This window comes from Danio rerio, chromosome 4 (genome assembly GCF_049306965.1).
Source record: "Danio rerio strain Tuebingen ecotype United States chromosome 4, GRCz12tu, whole genome shotgun sequence".
NCBI classification, from domain to species: Eukaryota; Metazoa; Chordata; class Actinopteri; order Cypriniformes; family Danionidae; genus Danio; species Danio rerio.
The window spans coordinates 63,836,769-63,852,923 of record NC_133179.1 but is presented as its reverse complement, the minus strand read 5'-3'; the positions used below and the strand labels follow the sequence as shown (position 1 = coordinate 63,852,923).

Sequence of the window (16,155 nt, the reverse complement as noted above, 5' to 3'; positions counted from 1 at the left end):
GCTCCGGTTTCCCCCACAGTCCAAAAAAATGCAATACAGGTGAATTGGGTAAGCTAAATTGTCCCTATTGTATGTGTGTGAAAGAGAGTGTATGGATGTTTCCCAGTGCTGGGTAGCAGCTGGAAGGGCAGCCACTGCTTAAAACATTTGCTGGATAAATTGGTGGTTCATTCGACTGTGGCAACCCCAGATTGATAAAGGGATTTGGCCGAAAAGAAATGAATGATTACGCAGAGAAGATGTTGACAGATGTGTAATATCTCTGCCTCTGCTGATTTCACTTTTGCACACATTATACAGTGTCACTTTGTTTTATCTGCAGCTCCACTGACTGTAAAATGCTCCCACACAGAACCTGAAGATTATTATTTTTTTGACTGGTGGAGGACCAAGAAATGGCTCAGCAGCAGTCTTTTTCACTCTTTTTCTGGGTGCGCAAATGTATTTGAGGAGTTTCAAGTTAATAAAAAGTGAGGGGAAGCTATGCTAAGGTTAACTAGCCTATAGCATGTATCTTGCTGTCTGCAAAAGACAGTAATTTAGACGTACCATATAACTCCCATAAGTGCATACTATTCGACACAACTGCAAAAGCATCGTTTTAACCTTTATAAACAAATGTTAACATTACTCTGTCAACAGTCTATTGTCTGAATTACCGCGCTAACAGAGCTAACGTTGCGTAAACAGAGCACCTGATTGCAGACGTCAATAATGCAGCGTAATAGAATATCCCGATCAAACTCCGCTACAAGTTTATAAACTGCATCAGGAACCCAATTAAGGTACAAAAATCTATTTAACAAAAATAGTGATGCAGTGAATTATTTTTTTCGCTCAGCTGAGCCTTCTCTGTCTGTTGCTGTGAAGAAGCTTGAGCCAGACACCTTTTACCTCCGCCCCGCCCTCCGACTACTGACTGAGCGTCTCTCTCTCTCTCTCTCACACTCACTCACTCACGCGGGCATGCACTGTGGTCTCATGAGGAAACGCTGCTTTTTGATATAGTGTTTTTCTTGCTCCCAAATACAAATAATTTTTCAAGTATTTGTTCGAATCAAGTAATCGTAAAAACACGCTATTCGTGCCTTTCCGAATACGTATTCGGGTTTGGCTCCACCCTTAATGTATATATATATACATATATACACACACACACACATGTATGTGTACGTATATGTGTGTTATACGTAGCATCTGTAAAATATTTAATTATATATATTAAGTATTGTATCTATTTGATAGTGTATCTATTTGTATCACATACAATTTATACATAGCAAAATACACTACAATAAAATACATTAGTAATATACACATAAATAATATATACATATTTACACTACATACTGTTAGCCCTACAACCTACTGTCAACTGAGTACTGCAGGGCCAATTATTTGATTATATTTCGAAGATGGATGTGACCTACGTCCCAGCCTCCGACTTTCCCGACAGTCAATCACATCCCTAGTTGCTGCTTTGAGGTCAGATATCGACCATGGCTGGGAAAAACACATTGAGGTGCTGGTGTTTCTTTACTGTTTGGCCCACGCAGCTTACTGGATGGTTTTACTGGCATTTGACATTCCAAAGTCCACAGTCCATGACATTGTCCACAGGATCAGCAGGGCTGTCATCAGTATTTTGAGGAGGGTGATCGCTTTCCCGACCCCAGATGACCTGGAGGAAGTGGGTGCAGGCTTTGCCTTGCTGGATGGGTCTCCAGCTTTCCGGATGGTAGCTGGGGCCATAGATGGCTGCCACATCCGAATCAAGCCACCAGCAAGTGATGCCCCCTGCTACTTCAACCGAAAGTTGTTCCATTCAGTACAGCTACAGGCCGTCACTGACCACAAGGGGAAGTTTCTTGATATCTCTGTGGGATTTCCCGGGTCTGTGCATGATGCCAGGGTGCCAGGATTTACACTGGCCGCCTGTATCCACCTTCAGGCAAATACAATCTTGGAGATGGTGGGTATCCCTGTTTAAGTGCACCCATCTGCATCATCACACCGTTTAAAGAGCCTGTACAGAACCCTGTACAAGCTCGTTTTAACTCCAAGCATGCACGTGGAGAGGTCCTTTGGCATGCTGAAGACACGCTGGCACTCAATCTTCTTTAAGGCCTTAGAAGTGAGCCCTGCCTTTGTGCCAGATGTTGTTGGATGCTGTGTAGTGCTCCACAACCTCTGCCTTCAAAACGGGGACATTATCGAAGCAGAGGTCATGGACGATCCTGCTGATGAGCCACAGGAGCCCCAAAACCAAGAGGCCAGTGCAGGAGAGCATGTGTGGGACAATCTGGCTGCAGCTGTGTCTGCCCCAGACAGCAGTGTTCCTGCTCTTCATGAGCACGATTACCTTTAAGAACATTTTCACAGGTTAAGACTATGCAAATAAGTTCTTGATCCAAAATTTCCATTGTTTAAGCTTATGTTAGTTGATGTGTAAATAGTTAGGTGTGTGTGTGGGTGGGCACAGCCCACAGGGTGTTTTGATGCGAAAAAGTGCAGTAGTAGTAATTACAGTTGGAAGTGCATGGCATCTGTGTACATCCCTCTTGCTTTCTGCTCACTGCCACTGGCAGTCCTTATAATAAGAAAATGAAATATATTTTTTAGGAATTGTAAAGGCAACTTTAAGAATTTAAAAAAAAAGTTAAATTATTTTAATTTACAAAAATGTGAAAATATTAAATTTTTAACTAAATAGTTTAAGATATTTAATAACGCTACCAAACACTATAAAATGAACACAAATATGTACCATCTCACACCTAAATGTGATGTTATCGAGTAACATTTTTGTCTTGTTTTACAAGTATCTACATTCATTACTCAAGAAATATATTTTCTTGGAAAACACAAATACAATGTCTAGTTTTCTGTTTAATTGAACAAAACAAATTTTAATTTTAAAACCGAAACAAATATTGGCCCGTGGGCTCATAACAATAAAAATCATTTAAATTCAAATCCCACTCACAGATATTGTTCTTATTTTAACAAAATGTTCAAGCCAACTTATTAATTTTGCATGTCAAAATACTTTATATTGATTTAATATTTTTATTGAGCCAAAACGAAAAAATATTTTGCCTTAATGAAGTCAAGACTTCACACTCTAAGACCTATTTAAATTGAAAAAAAAAAAATGTTAACCAAGACCTGGAAAACCCTAATGATATACTAGTTTTCCTCTGCCAGTTCACAGCCTCTCCATCACCAAGATTCCTGTCGGGCCCCCTTGTAGCTGCACCTGATAACTAGGGAGAAATTGCAGCCCCAAGCTAATTGACAGGGGATCTTGGAGCTACAGTGGTCCCCAGAGGTGGCACCCACCAACCACTGTCACACTGCCTAAGGCCGTGTGTGTAACTGCATGACAATCCTTTGAAATTCTATCCACATATCAAATGTCACTTGTGGATAACATTTATTTGAGTTCAATTAAAAAATGTCTATTTCTGCAGTAATAAAAATAAGACCTATAAAAGAGAGCAGTATGATATTACTACTTGTTAACATCAAGAACTTTTATGTAAAAAACTATGTGTAAGTTTTCTGTCTGAAGATGGCGAATTTAACTTTGCTATTATTCAAAAGAATGTAATAATTCGCACTCAATTGCTTCGTACTGTTTTATTTGTAATTTTTCTTACATTTTACGGGTGATAACAGACAAACAGACGTTTCGGTACACAGCTTTAATTAAAAACTTTTAATGTCAACTGTTAGAATTTTATTGTATTGATGTACACCTGATTAATGATAATAGTTGATACACTTTATCTCTGTAGAGTGAGGTCGGAAATGGGAAGATTGTTTATTGTCATTGCTGTGAAGATTATAAGTTATTGTGTGATTAATGGATAATGAAATGAGAGTGACGGTTTAACTAATTGCACATTGTGATTGACTATGGAACAAAAGGGTGGAGTTAGAGAATCGTGTCACACACTGAGGAAGGCTTTGTGCCGAAACATCTGTTTGTCTGTTATCATCCGTAAAATGTGGGGAAAAGTAAAAATAAAAACAGTACGAAGCAATTGAGTGCGAATCATTACCTACTTTTGAATAATAGTAACGATCAGATTGATGCACCAAACCAAAGAAGTAACTAAAAAAACCGCAAGCGCACAGGACAAACTTCAGTAACTCTGCACACATGATTCATTAAACACCTGCTGCCAGCGTTCAACAAGATGTCTTTCGAAGAGATCAGCAAAATGACAGAAGAAAAAGCTGCTACATTCACATTCAGTACGGGTGATGCGGAAAAGATTTTACTCCCTGGCCAAGTACTTATGTCCACAATCTCGACTAAAGAAACGCTAGAACAAATGAAACCAAGACTGTTGGCATTCCGACAAAAAGAAGTCCGAATGGAGCTACACACCCAAACATTAAGTGAGTACTACAGAAATTGTCGAAAACCACGAGGACTGCGAATCCAGAAAGAACCAACGATAGGACGAGATGATGTTGAATTCTGCAAAAAATGGTGTGAAATCCTCAACCATTGTTCGATGAATCTAATGCTCCTGATTATTGACTTTACAAAGAAAGAAATGAAGTTACTATCTGAAAAAATTGAAAATCATAAGATTGAAATGAATCAAACTTTTGACAAGAAACAACTAGATGAATTTCAAAAACAAATGGAGGAGAAACTTGAGAATTTCAAAAAGGAATTACTCAACTTCAAGATTCACAAATTTAAGAGAGACACAATGGACTATAAAGATCAAAAAGTCTACACTTGGATGTCGGAAAGATCAAAGCCCTATCCACAACGAGAGAGAATGAATCACACAAGTGCTTCTGAATCAGATGACTCCTATGCTTCATCATCTCAAACAAGATTTCGACAAAAAAAGTATTTTTTGGAACAGCCCCGTCGTTCCAAGCGCAATATCGGTCAAGGAAAGCAACGAGAAGAGGACGTCGGACAAAAGGAAAGAGAGAAGAACCTAGGGAGGTAACATCACATGTACATAATGTTTTTAAATTCTTTAGAAATGTAAAATTGAGGAGTATTTTTAATTCAAATATAAATGGAACCCCATATACACAACAATTTAAACCTAAAAGCACGTTAACTCCAGTAGTTCATAATCATTAAGTAAACACCTTTTGTAGACTTGTTGAAAATGATGTAGAAAAAATGTGCAAGAATCAGAAAAAGCATCATATAGAAAACAAAAGTTAACTAGAAAAAAAAGATGTTCTTTCCACATTAACCAATGATCCAACGTTGACTATTAAACGAGCAGATAAAGGTGGTGGAATTGTGATTATGAATACTAAAGTATACGTTGAGAAAGTTAAACTAATGCTCCAGGATGAGACTTTTTATAAGAGACTTGTTTTCAATCCGACTAGCTAGCTTACAAAAAACAAATTGATGAGACTTTACAAATAGGTTTAGATATGAAATGGATAAGTGAACAAGAATTTAAATATTTAAAGAATGATTATCCGAGGATTCCCGTTTTATATACTCTTCCCAAAATCCATAAATCATTACAGGAGCCTCCTATGCGACCTATAGTTTCAGGGAATGAATCATTAACAGAACCTATATCAAAATTTATTGATTCATTAATTCAACCAATAGTAAAAAAATTGCCATCATATTTAAAGGATACCACTGAATTTTTAAATAGATTGAATCAAATTTCTAATATAGATCTTTATACACGAATATACCACATGAAGCAGGTTTGGACGCATTAAAATTCTTTTGTATTAACAATGATGAAAGATTACCAACACAATATATTCTAGACCTCACAAAAATTATTTTAACCAAAGAATATTTTCTATTTGAGAAAGATTTTTTTCTGCAAGTGCAAGGTACTGCCATGGGCACCCCATTGGCACCAAATTATGCAAACTTATTTATGGGCAAATTCGAACACGACTACATTTACAATGATAATCTGTTTCAATCAAACATCAAAGTTTGGATGCGATACATGGACGATTGTTTCATGATATGGTCGGGCACAGAACAAGAATTAGATTCATTCACCACATTTATAAATTCAAAAATTCCTTCAATTAAATTTACAATAGAAAAAAGTATAGACTCTATACATTTTTTGGATGTAAAAGTGAGTAAAGTAAATAAGATACTACAAACAACAATATATCGAAAAACCTACGGATAAAAACACAGTTTTATCTATGGACAGTTACCATCCGGTCCATATAAAATGGAGCTTACCAGTTGAGTCAGTTACATAGACTGTAACATAATTGTAGTACTACAGAAGAGTTTGATAAACAGAAAAACATATTATTTCAATGATTTCGCTTAAGAGGATATCCACAAAAATGGTTAAATGATGTGTTAGGTAAGGAAAATAAATTGCACGGACAAGACATTTTAAAAACAGTAACGCCGACTAAGAAATCTAAAGAGTTTTCAGTAAATTGCACCTTAACATACAACGAACACAGCAATTTTATTAAATCAACGATCCATAAACATTGGCATATATTATCCTCTGACGAGTCCTTAAATAATACATTTCAATACAATCCATTATTCACTTTAAAGAGATCAAAAAATTTATCAGATATGATTATTAATTCTGATACAGTGAAAAATAAAAAATGTACTTACATACAAGGCTGTTTTTCATGCAGAAACTGTGCCGCATGTCAGAACTTGATAAAGTGCAAAGAATTTTTGAATTCAATAACAGGTAAGAATATTAAAATAAGAACATGTATTACCTGTTCTCCACTTAATATAATTTACATATTAAAATGTCCCTGCCAAAAAATATACATAGGTAAGTCTTTACGACCGTTGAAGTTGTGAATTAGCGAACATAAATCAAGTATACGACGACAAGACATAACCTCGTCAGTAGCAAGACACTTTAAGGAATGCAAACATGACGTTAAACAACTAGAGTGTTTATGAATTGAAGAGGTGTTTGAGTCACATAGAGGAGGTAATTTAAATAAAAGATTATTACAAAGAGAAGCGTTCTGGATTCATGAATTAAAGTCACTTGCACCAAAAGGAATGAATGAGGAGCTGGATCTGTCTGCGTTTCTTTAACAAATCTGCTATTTAATCAATATTAGGAATTGTAACTCTTGAAAGTTTAAGTTGTTGACAAAAATAAATTTTTTTTTTTTTTTTTCTTTAAATGTTTGTGAACTTCGGAATAAAGATAATAATGGGAGAATAATGTTAATTGATAGGTTTCTTGTGAAATAAAATTTTAGGAGGTAGAGTAATTTTCATGTGGTTGATCAGGATATATTGAAGTGAAACAGAAACTATTGGTTAACACTGTGATAATTGATATGCTGTCTGGTTTGGTTTTTTTGTGAAATGTTTTTTGTGGATTAAGGTATTTTTTTCGAGAGGTTGATGATGTACTGTAAAGAAAAAGAAAATATTGATAAACTTGATAATATTTGATGTGCTGTTTTGTTATGTAATGTTATTGAAGGTAAATGTATTTTGCTAGTAATTGACCATGATATTGTAATGAAAAGGAGAGGTCTGAAACTTGATGTTTGATGTGCTGTTTTCTTGCGAGATGATGTTTTGGAAGATAAAGGTATTTTTCGAGTAATTGAACATGATATACTGTAATGTAAATTGTTAAAAAATATGATGATAATTTATATGCTGTTTTCTTATGTAGTAATGGTTTTTAAATGTAGGTATTTTTGTATGTCTTGCAAATTGTTTTTGAATATGAGGGTAAATGTCTCCTGTATAATTGGTTATATGGGTAAAGGTGAAGGTAAGACTTGTGCTCTTTAATCTTTGGGTAATTGTCAAATGTAGAAAACTTTTAATGTCAACTGTTAGAATTTTATTGTATTGATGTACACCTGATTAATGATAATAGTTGATACACTTTATCTCTGTAGAGTGAGGTCGGAAATGGGATTGTCATTGCTGTGAAGATTATAAGTTATTGTGTGATTAATGGATAATGAAATGAGAGTGACGGTCTAACTAATTGCACATTGTGATTGACTATGGAATAAAAGGGTGGAGTTAGAGAATCGTGTCACACACTGAGGAAGGCTTTGTGCCGAAACATCCGTTTGTCTGTTATCACCTGTAAAATGTAAGAAAAAGTAAAAATAAAAACAGTACGAAGCAATTGAGTGCGAATCATTACCTTCTTTTGAATAATATTAACGATCAGATTAACGCACCAAACCAAAGAAGTAACTAAAAAAACCGCAAGCGCACAGGACAAACTTCAGTAACTCTGCACACGTGGAGTTAACTTTGCTGGCACAATAAGACATTTCCATTTTGTCTTGTTTTAAATTCTACTTGATGCTAAAATTATTTACTCTTTAGCTTTGTGTTATTATTTAGGTCAAGATATCTTTGAAACAAGAATAAACTGAATACATTTTAAAGCTGTCTGAACTGGTTTCTCTACAGTGCAGATAAAATAAACAGCCGGAAACTATTACCAAAGCAATGTGCACATAAGTGCCAAGCACTTTACAACTCACAAAACCTACAACTAGCAAATAAATCTCCAATAAAGCTTGATAACAGCATGAAGCAATGGAAATCCCATAAATAAATAGAAAGAATGTGTAGTATTAATATTTTTTATATTTCTTTGCTATAATTTCCAACAACATTGAAAAAACTTCTCCTCCCTCTCCCTTGTTTCTCTATCTCTTTTTTTCTCTCTCTCTCATTTCTCTGTCTCTTCTTTCTTCTCTTTCTCTGGCCTCCCGTTCTCGTCTCTCTTCTTGTTCCTGTCTCTCTCTTTCTCTTCTTTCCATTAGCTCTCTCCACCGCATCTCCTCCCTTTCCACTGCTTCCATTTCCCTTTCTGCTTCCCTCTCCTGCATCTCACGTATCAGCTCCTCTGCGTCTTTTTTCTTCCTTCCTACTCTCTCACCTGTCGGCCTCACTGAGGATGGTGAGGTTACAGCAGCATCAGGGCTGGATGAAGCAATAAGGGTGGGCGGTGTGATGGAGGATGCATCACAGCATACCACTTCCATGATGCTGCTGTAATCTCACCATCCTCTGTGCTCACACCTGTCTGTGGACATTTAAAACCCTACAAAAATGTGAAAGCAAATTAATGTCAGTAGTATGTTAAAAATGTTTTTGACTATTGTAAACTATTAACGAAATTTCTTACTTTATACTTTTGCTTAAGGTTTTCCCTTTTTTTTTTTTTTGAGGGGCAGAGATCTTCCCCTCCAAATTCTGCTCTGTCACAAAAGCTCTATCACAGCAAACGCACAGACATTTCTTTAAGCACTTTAATAAAAAAAATAAAAGCAAAATTTAATCAACTACTTACTCAAAGCCTTTGATGGCAGCATTCCTCTTTCTAGTGAAGAGGGCTTCATTTGCCACTCTCCACTGGATAAGAATGCGGGTGTGTTCATCAGTCCCTATAATATAAAAACAGTTTTATTAACAGGTTTATCATTATGTTCAACATTTCAATGCAGCATTAATAGTTCACAGCACACTTGCTATTTAGACAACGAAATGCTTAAATATTAATACTATTAGTATGGGAGAAAGTTTAAATCCGTTTTAGACTATAATTTGCTTAATAATTACTAATGACTGTTTGTAAAAGCAGTAATAAGTTAATATGCTTACAGCATTGTAAATAACATTAGCATGATCTTTTCGTTAGCATTTATGCTCGGTAATGGTAACTGATTTAACCTTTTACAGATGACTTCCAAAATATATAACATATTTACAATGTTCATACTTCCAAAAAGGCAGCCATTTAATTAGTTTGTTTTAAGCAAGTGCAATTTAACCACACTGAAAAACATTTTTCTCTAAGGTACTTACACTTAAAAAGAGCCGCATCTTCACATTCTGCCATTTTCAAATGTAACGCAGTTGTCTCCCGTTGACTCATTGGATAGGAAAGTGTCCATCATGTGCATACTGCAGAATCTCGCCGGAAGTAGTAGGTCATCCGGGTACTTCTGGCATACTGTTTTTCGAATTCTATGAATTCAGACATACTACTCGGCTCGCATACTTATTTTAGCATACTATATAGTATGGAAGAATGCGGTTTCGGACGCAGCTCTTGTGTTAGATGAGCGAGTAATCAGGATTATTTCAGAGACTTTATCATAAGACTTTTACCTGTTATCAAAAAACTGAAACTGCACAAATATCAGAGCTGCTCAAACCTTTAGCAGGACAAAAAACAGCTTCACTTTAGCGTTTAACTCTGCTGCTTTCACACCTTTAGATCCACTGTTCTGATCTGAAACAGGGATTAAAACTGGTATAATGTTTATTTTTGCTCTTGCTGTGGTTCACTTTCACACGGAAATGTTGATTGTCGACACCCACAGACAGACACAACCTGTTAAAGTTTTCAAACAGTGAACTAAGACTGCAACTATTAGTGAAATCTATATTAAAGCTCTTCAAATATGATTTAGAGTTACAGTAATTGTTTTTCATGTATAAATCTGATTTATTCTTGTGTTTAAAGCGTTTGTCATTCCTCTACTTCAGTCTCAGACTCATTCAGAAATGATTATTAAATGCTGGATTAATGCACAAGAGAGTTTGGCGAACACATTTTACACCATTTCAAATATACAGTAGAAGTCAGAATTATTAGCCCCCTTTTGATTTTTGTTTTCTTTTTTAAATATTTCCCAAATAATTTTTAACAGAGCAATGAAATTTTCTCAGTATGTCTGGTAATAGTTTTTCTTCTGGAGAAAGTCTTTTGTTTTATTTCAGCTAGAATAAAAGCATTAATTAATTTTTTAAAACCATTTTTGGGAAAAAAAATTATTATCCCCTTTAAGCTATTTTTTCAATAATCTACAGAACAAACCTTCGTTATACAATAACTTGACTAATTACCCTAACCTGCCTAGTTCACCTTATTAACCTAGTTAAGCCTTTTAATGTCACTTTAAGCTGTATAGAAGTGTCTTGAAAAATATCTAGTAAAATATTATTTACTGTCATCATAGAAAAGATAAAATAAATCAGTTATTAGAAATAAATTTTTAAAACTATTATGCTTAGAAATGTGCTGAAACAATCTTTCCAGAACAGAACAGAAATTGGGGAAAAAAATAAATAAGGGCGCTAATAATTCAGGGGGGCTAATAATTCTGACTTCAACTGTATATTATATGTGTGGCTGTATAAGACACATAGAGCGCTCAGCAAAATGGAGTAAAGCCCATTCTAAAAATCAAGATTTTCCTCCATTTTTCAGTCAATATAGGCAGTGTTTTTTTGGTGCATTAAACAGAACAGATTTATTAAACAAATATATTTATGAAAGAAATATTTTAGTCACCAAACAGATTCAGAAATTGAAAGATAATACAATTAAAGTCAGGCTAAAATTGCAAAAAAAAAAAAAAAAAAAAATGACAAAATGTCAGCTAAAATTTTCCATTGTTTTGCTTCTCTTGATTTTTTCTCTTTTTTAATTTTGTATTTTATATTTTTCTGTAACATATAAATTTGAGTGTTCTAGTTTTTGCACTATTATCATGAGTTATTTTGTTAGATGAGCTCTAGATTTGGCTAATTTATTGTATATCCACAAATATAATATTGTAGAGCTTACTATTAACAATATTACCTTAAAAGAGAGATTAGTGAGGGGTGTACTTATATATGCTGAGCACTGTATATTGTTCACCCAGAGTGTTTACATGGTCACTGTCACACAGAGGCCACACGGGAGATTGGCTGGTGGAGTGAAGGTAAGTTATGTGTGTGTGCGTGAATATGTGGGTGTACAGCTCTGCCGCAGGCCAGTGACAAACTCCTTTGTCACAGTCACACAGCAGTAATACAACAAGCATTTAGTTTGGGCTAGCTTCTGCAGATGGACATTGCTGTACACTGCCCTTGATGGGTGAGTGGGGGAGTGTCGGTTGTCTCTCAGGTGTGAATTATTCATGAGCATTGTCACTCACACATACAGCTGAGATCACCCAAAACACACTTAACAAAATGTAAATCATTGTAATGTTTTCTTTGAATGAGAGAACAGAATAATTTTCACATAATTGTGCAGTAAATATTCTAGTCTACAAGACTGCTTACTCTAAACTCTCGTTCAGGCACATTCAGTGTGGTTTTTGTATCTTATTTCAGCTATTTTTTTTCTAAAACCTATTAACCACACATAATATTTGTTTTCTAAAAAACACAAGCATGTACATCAATATTTCTTATATATTATTGTAGCACAGTTTGGCCAGTACAAATGAAATCCATGTTGGCCAGTTCTGTGTAATAAGTAGCTGAAATCAGCACAGATGTCAGGGCATGTGAAAACATCTCAGGGGCCCAAAATCACCTGAGACCCCTGAGGGTTAACTACAGGTATAGTATGAGCAGTGTGAAACAGAATTACTGATAAACCATAATTCCCGTTATCTGGGGTTTAGTATCACCCAGGGTTAACATGTTCAAGCATGAACAGCTCTAATATGAAACTGTCTGACTGTAGTTATTGTAGAGTGGAGAATCATTTACCTCAGTGTCTCTAGTTTACAGTTTACAGTCTTTAGTCCATCAGAGAGAAGCTTCACTCCTGAATCCTGCAGGTCATTGTTACTCAGGTCCAGCTCTCTCAGCACAAAGTTTGAGGATTGTAGAACTGAAGACAAACTCTCACAGGACTCAACAGTGAGATTACACATGACCAATCTGGGAAAGAATATACGTTACTAAAAACCACACTGTTAATGTGATCTGTCAAAACAAAACAAAAAAATCAATCATTCAATCAATCAATCAATTAATCAATCAGTCAGATGCTTTAACTCAGACCTCAGTGTCTCCAGTTTACAGTGTTGACTCTTCAGTCCATCAGAGAGCAAGTTTACTCCTGAATCCTGCAGGTCATTGTTACTTAGGTCCAGCCCTCTCAGCACACAGTTTGAGGATTGTAGAACTGAAGACAAACTCTCACAGGACGGAACAGTAAGATAACAGCCCTGTAGCCTGTGTAGAGGACAAACACAATATGTATGTGTTCATCTGGAATGTTTAATAGTGTCAAGCACATCTCACTGTAGTGACTGGTTTAACTTCACTAGTTAGTGAGCACATCTGCTGATTTTAGCTTTAAATAGTATTTATGTCCATAAAACACAATTAAATGGCTTCCTTTAGATGTTTCAATAGCCCAACTCTTTATTAAACACCTAATACTGCAAGACAGGATTTTTTAAAACTTATTTATTGATTATTTTAATGAACAAACTAATGACAGTTATCTTCAGTAGCATCTTTAAAAGTTGCATCTCAAAGCACTTTTCAAAACAAAGTGAAACAGATGCATATATAACAGAAATATAAAAGATAAATAAATATATTCATTGTTGTTTGTGTGTTTTTGTTTCAAAAGATTCCTCCATGTCAGTGATCAGGACTGTCTGCCCTGTAATCTTGCCTGCAGCTCCTCAGCCTTATCCAGCCATGTCCACCATTTCAGTTGACTCTAGTACAGCAGTTTGAATCTTCTCTAGTACATCAGACACAGTTTCTAGCGCTAACGGTATGTTGTAGCATGGGCATAAACAAGGATGTAAACAACAGGAAATGCTTTTTGGCACTGCTAACAATTGAGCCAAAAATTCATATTTATCCATCAAAACGCTGTAAACACACACAATATTCAGCAGCGCTGCAGAGTCTCTCTATGCGGACGCTTTCCCTGCGTTCTACATCTCAGATAACTAACACTCTAAAGAATTGGAGAATGTTTCATATGACTCACACATGCTTATTCTGAATATATGTGAAAGACACTTGTCAGATGATATTTTAGAGAGCAGGCGTGAGCTTCAGCTGTGTCCTCTCTGTCATTTTCTGTCTGATTCAGGCTCACACTGATACAGCTAACAGCTACTCTGACTGATAGGATTTACACAGCGCAAAAGTGTGTGCTTGTAGAGCCATGACACTTTTCCTGGTGACATGAAGCCAATCTGCAAAGCACAGCACAATACATTAGCTGACCAATCAAAGCCTCTTGAGGATGGGACTTTCAGAGGAACTAGAACAAATGACATTTGTCTTCATGTTAGCTGAGTAGCTGTATATAGTCAAAGTCAGATATATGAACAAATAAGCTGTTTTTCTACAAGTGAAGCATGAGCACACATCGCATTGCATTCTATCAACACAACCAAGCCTTGAAAACACACTCTAGACCCCCCCTTTAAGGACATCCAGGTGGTCTAGAGGTGTTTGAAACCTCCAGAAAGGTGGGCTCGCATCATCATGGAGGGTTTCACCAGCTCCCCTATAGCTCTGTGCTCCTGCTGTTTATCCTGATCAACTCAAATCAATTTATTTCTAGAGCACTTTCAACCAACCACAATGTCTACCAAAGTGCTGTACATAAAACACAGAATACAAGCAAACATACAAGAAACCAAATACATCAACTCGCAACACATGAGTAAAAGCTGAAGAAAATAAATGTTTCAGTGACCTCTGAAAACACCCAAGAGTTGGAGAAGTTCTTAATGAGAGTAGAAGATCGGCCCTAAGTCTTGGAGCTGCGACTGAAAAAGCTCTATCACCCCACATTTCAAGCGTGATTGTGGAACTTGCAAATAGAGTCGATCATTAGTGTGAAGAGATCTCACGGGTTGGACTATATTAATTAGCTCAGAAATATACTCAGGGGCCATGGAGGGATTTATAAACATACAGCAGTAGTTTGTACTGAATTCTAAACTGGATTGACAGCCAGTGTAGAGAAACCAGTACAGGTGTAAAGTGCTCTCCTTTTCTGTGCCTGTTAAAAGTCTGGCAGCTGAGTTCTCCAATCTCTCATATCAGCCAAACAATTTAACAAAGCCTGAAGGGAGGATTGATCCTCAGATTTTTTGGAGAAGTAGATTTGAGAGTCATCAGCATATAGATGGTAATTTATGCCATGCTTTTCAAAAAAATTCCCAATGGAAATAAGTAAAAGGAAAACAAAACTGGACCCAATATCGAGCCCTGCAGAACCCTACACATTAATTGAATGACAGAAGAACAAGAGTTGCCCAAACTGACTGATGTAGTTCTATACTTCAGATTTGAAGAGAACCAGTCCAAGGCTAGACCCTGGATATCAGTGTGTTTTCTAAGCTGATCAATTAGGATGTCATGATCCACTGTATCAAAAGCAGCAGCGAGATCCAATAATAGAAGAAGAACAGGGCTACCTGAACCAACCTCCAGCAAGACATCATTTAAAACCCACAATAGAGCGGACTCTGTACTATGACCAGCTCTAAACTGACTGAAATTTATCAAAAACATTATTAAACAGGAAATCATTCAGCTGTAAAGACACAATCCTCTCTAAAACCTTTGAGATAAAAGAACAGATCCACAGGAACTGCGCTGGTTTACCATCCATTAGTCCCTTTCTTGGCTTTGTCCTGCTTCCTGTCCACCTGCCTGTCAGTTTCCCCCTCACCTTCTGTCACATACTCTGTCATGGTTTCATTAACCTGCCTCTCCCCCATCACCCTTGTCCACTGTAACACCTCCAGCTGCTGGACTCACTCTCGTCTTGTGTTTTCCTCTGAGGATCATCTGGAATCTTCTCCCAGAAGGGAGCTGTGTCACGGTCGTGGTTGTCCTGTCCTTGTACTGTTGTGTTGTCCTTGTGTTCTCTGTGTTCACCCCAGTTTTTTCCATATTACCCTTGTTACTTGCACAGTTAATCTTCACCCCCTTGTTAACTCACTAGTCTCTCTGTGTTGAAGCTCCTCTTTTTCAGTCATTATGTGTTGATCATAGTTTGCTGTTTATGTGTATGTTTCTCTTGCTTGTGTTTTCTGCTCTTCAGCTCTGCCAATATTTTTGTGTATGGATTTTATTTACATAATAACTGAACCTAGATCCACCTCTTGCATTTGTTTTGCCTGCCTGCACGATTAGAAGAAAATATAATAAAAAAGACGGTTGCATGGAGGTTCATTGTTAAGCACTTTTGCCTAACAACTAGAAGGTCGCTGGTTTGAGTCCCAGCTCTAATTTCCCCCACAGTGTGAAGACATTTGGTATAGGTGAATTGGGTGAACAAAACTGACCATAGTGTATGATTGTGTATGTTTATGAGTGTGTGTCTGTGCCAT

At 36.4% G+C, this 16,155-nt stretch overlaps 1 protein-coding gene across 4 annotated transcripts in view; it reads right to left on the bottom strand.

Moving 5' to 3' along the window:
* si:dkeyp-100h4.1 overlaps positions 1-16,155 on the bottom strand; it is a 66,558-nt gene that overhangs the window by 31,652 nt on the left and 18,751 nt on the right. For 3 of the 4 annotated variants that reach the window (XM_073948215.1, XM_073948216.1, XM_068220054.2), the window contains 2 exons: positions 12,836-13,009; positions 12,539-12,712 (listed from right to left, as the gene is read on the bottom strand). In XM_073948215.1, coding sequence (XP_073804316.1) covers positions 12,539-12,712; positions 12,836-13,009 — 348 coding nt within the window. Of the gene's footprint in view, positions 1-11,285; positions 12,713-12,835; positions 13,010-16,155 lie in introns of those variants that run through there. The other variant, XM_073948217.1, reaches the window with a different exon arrangement.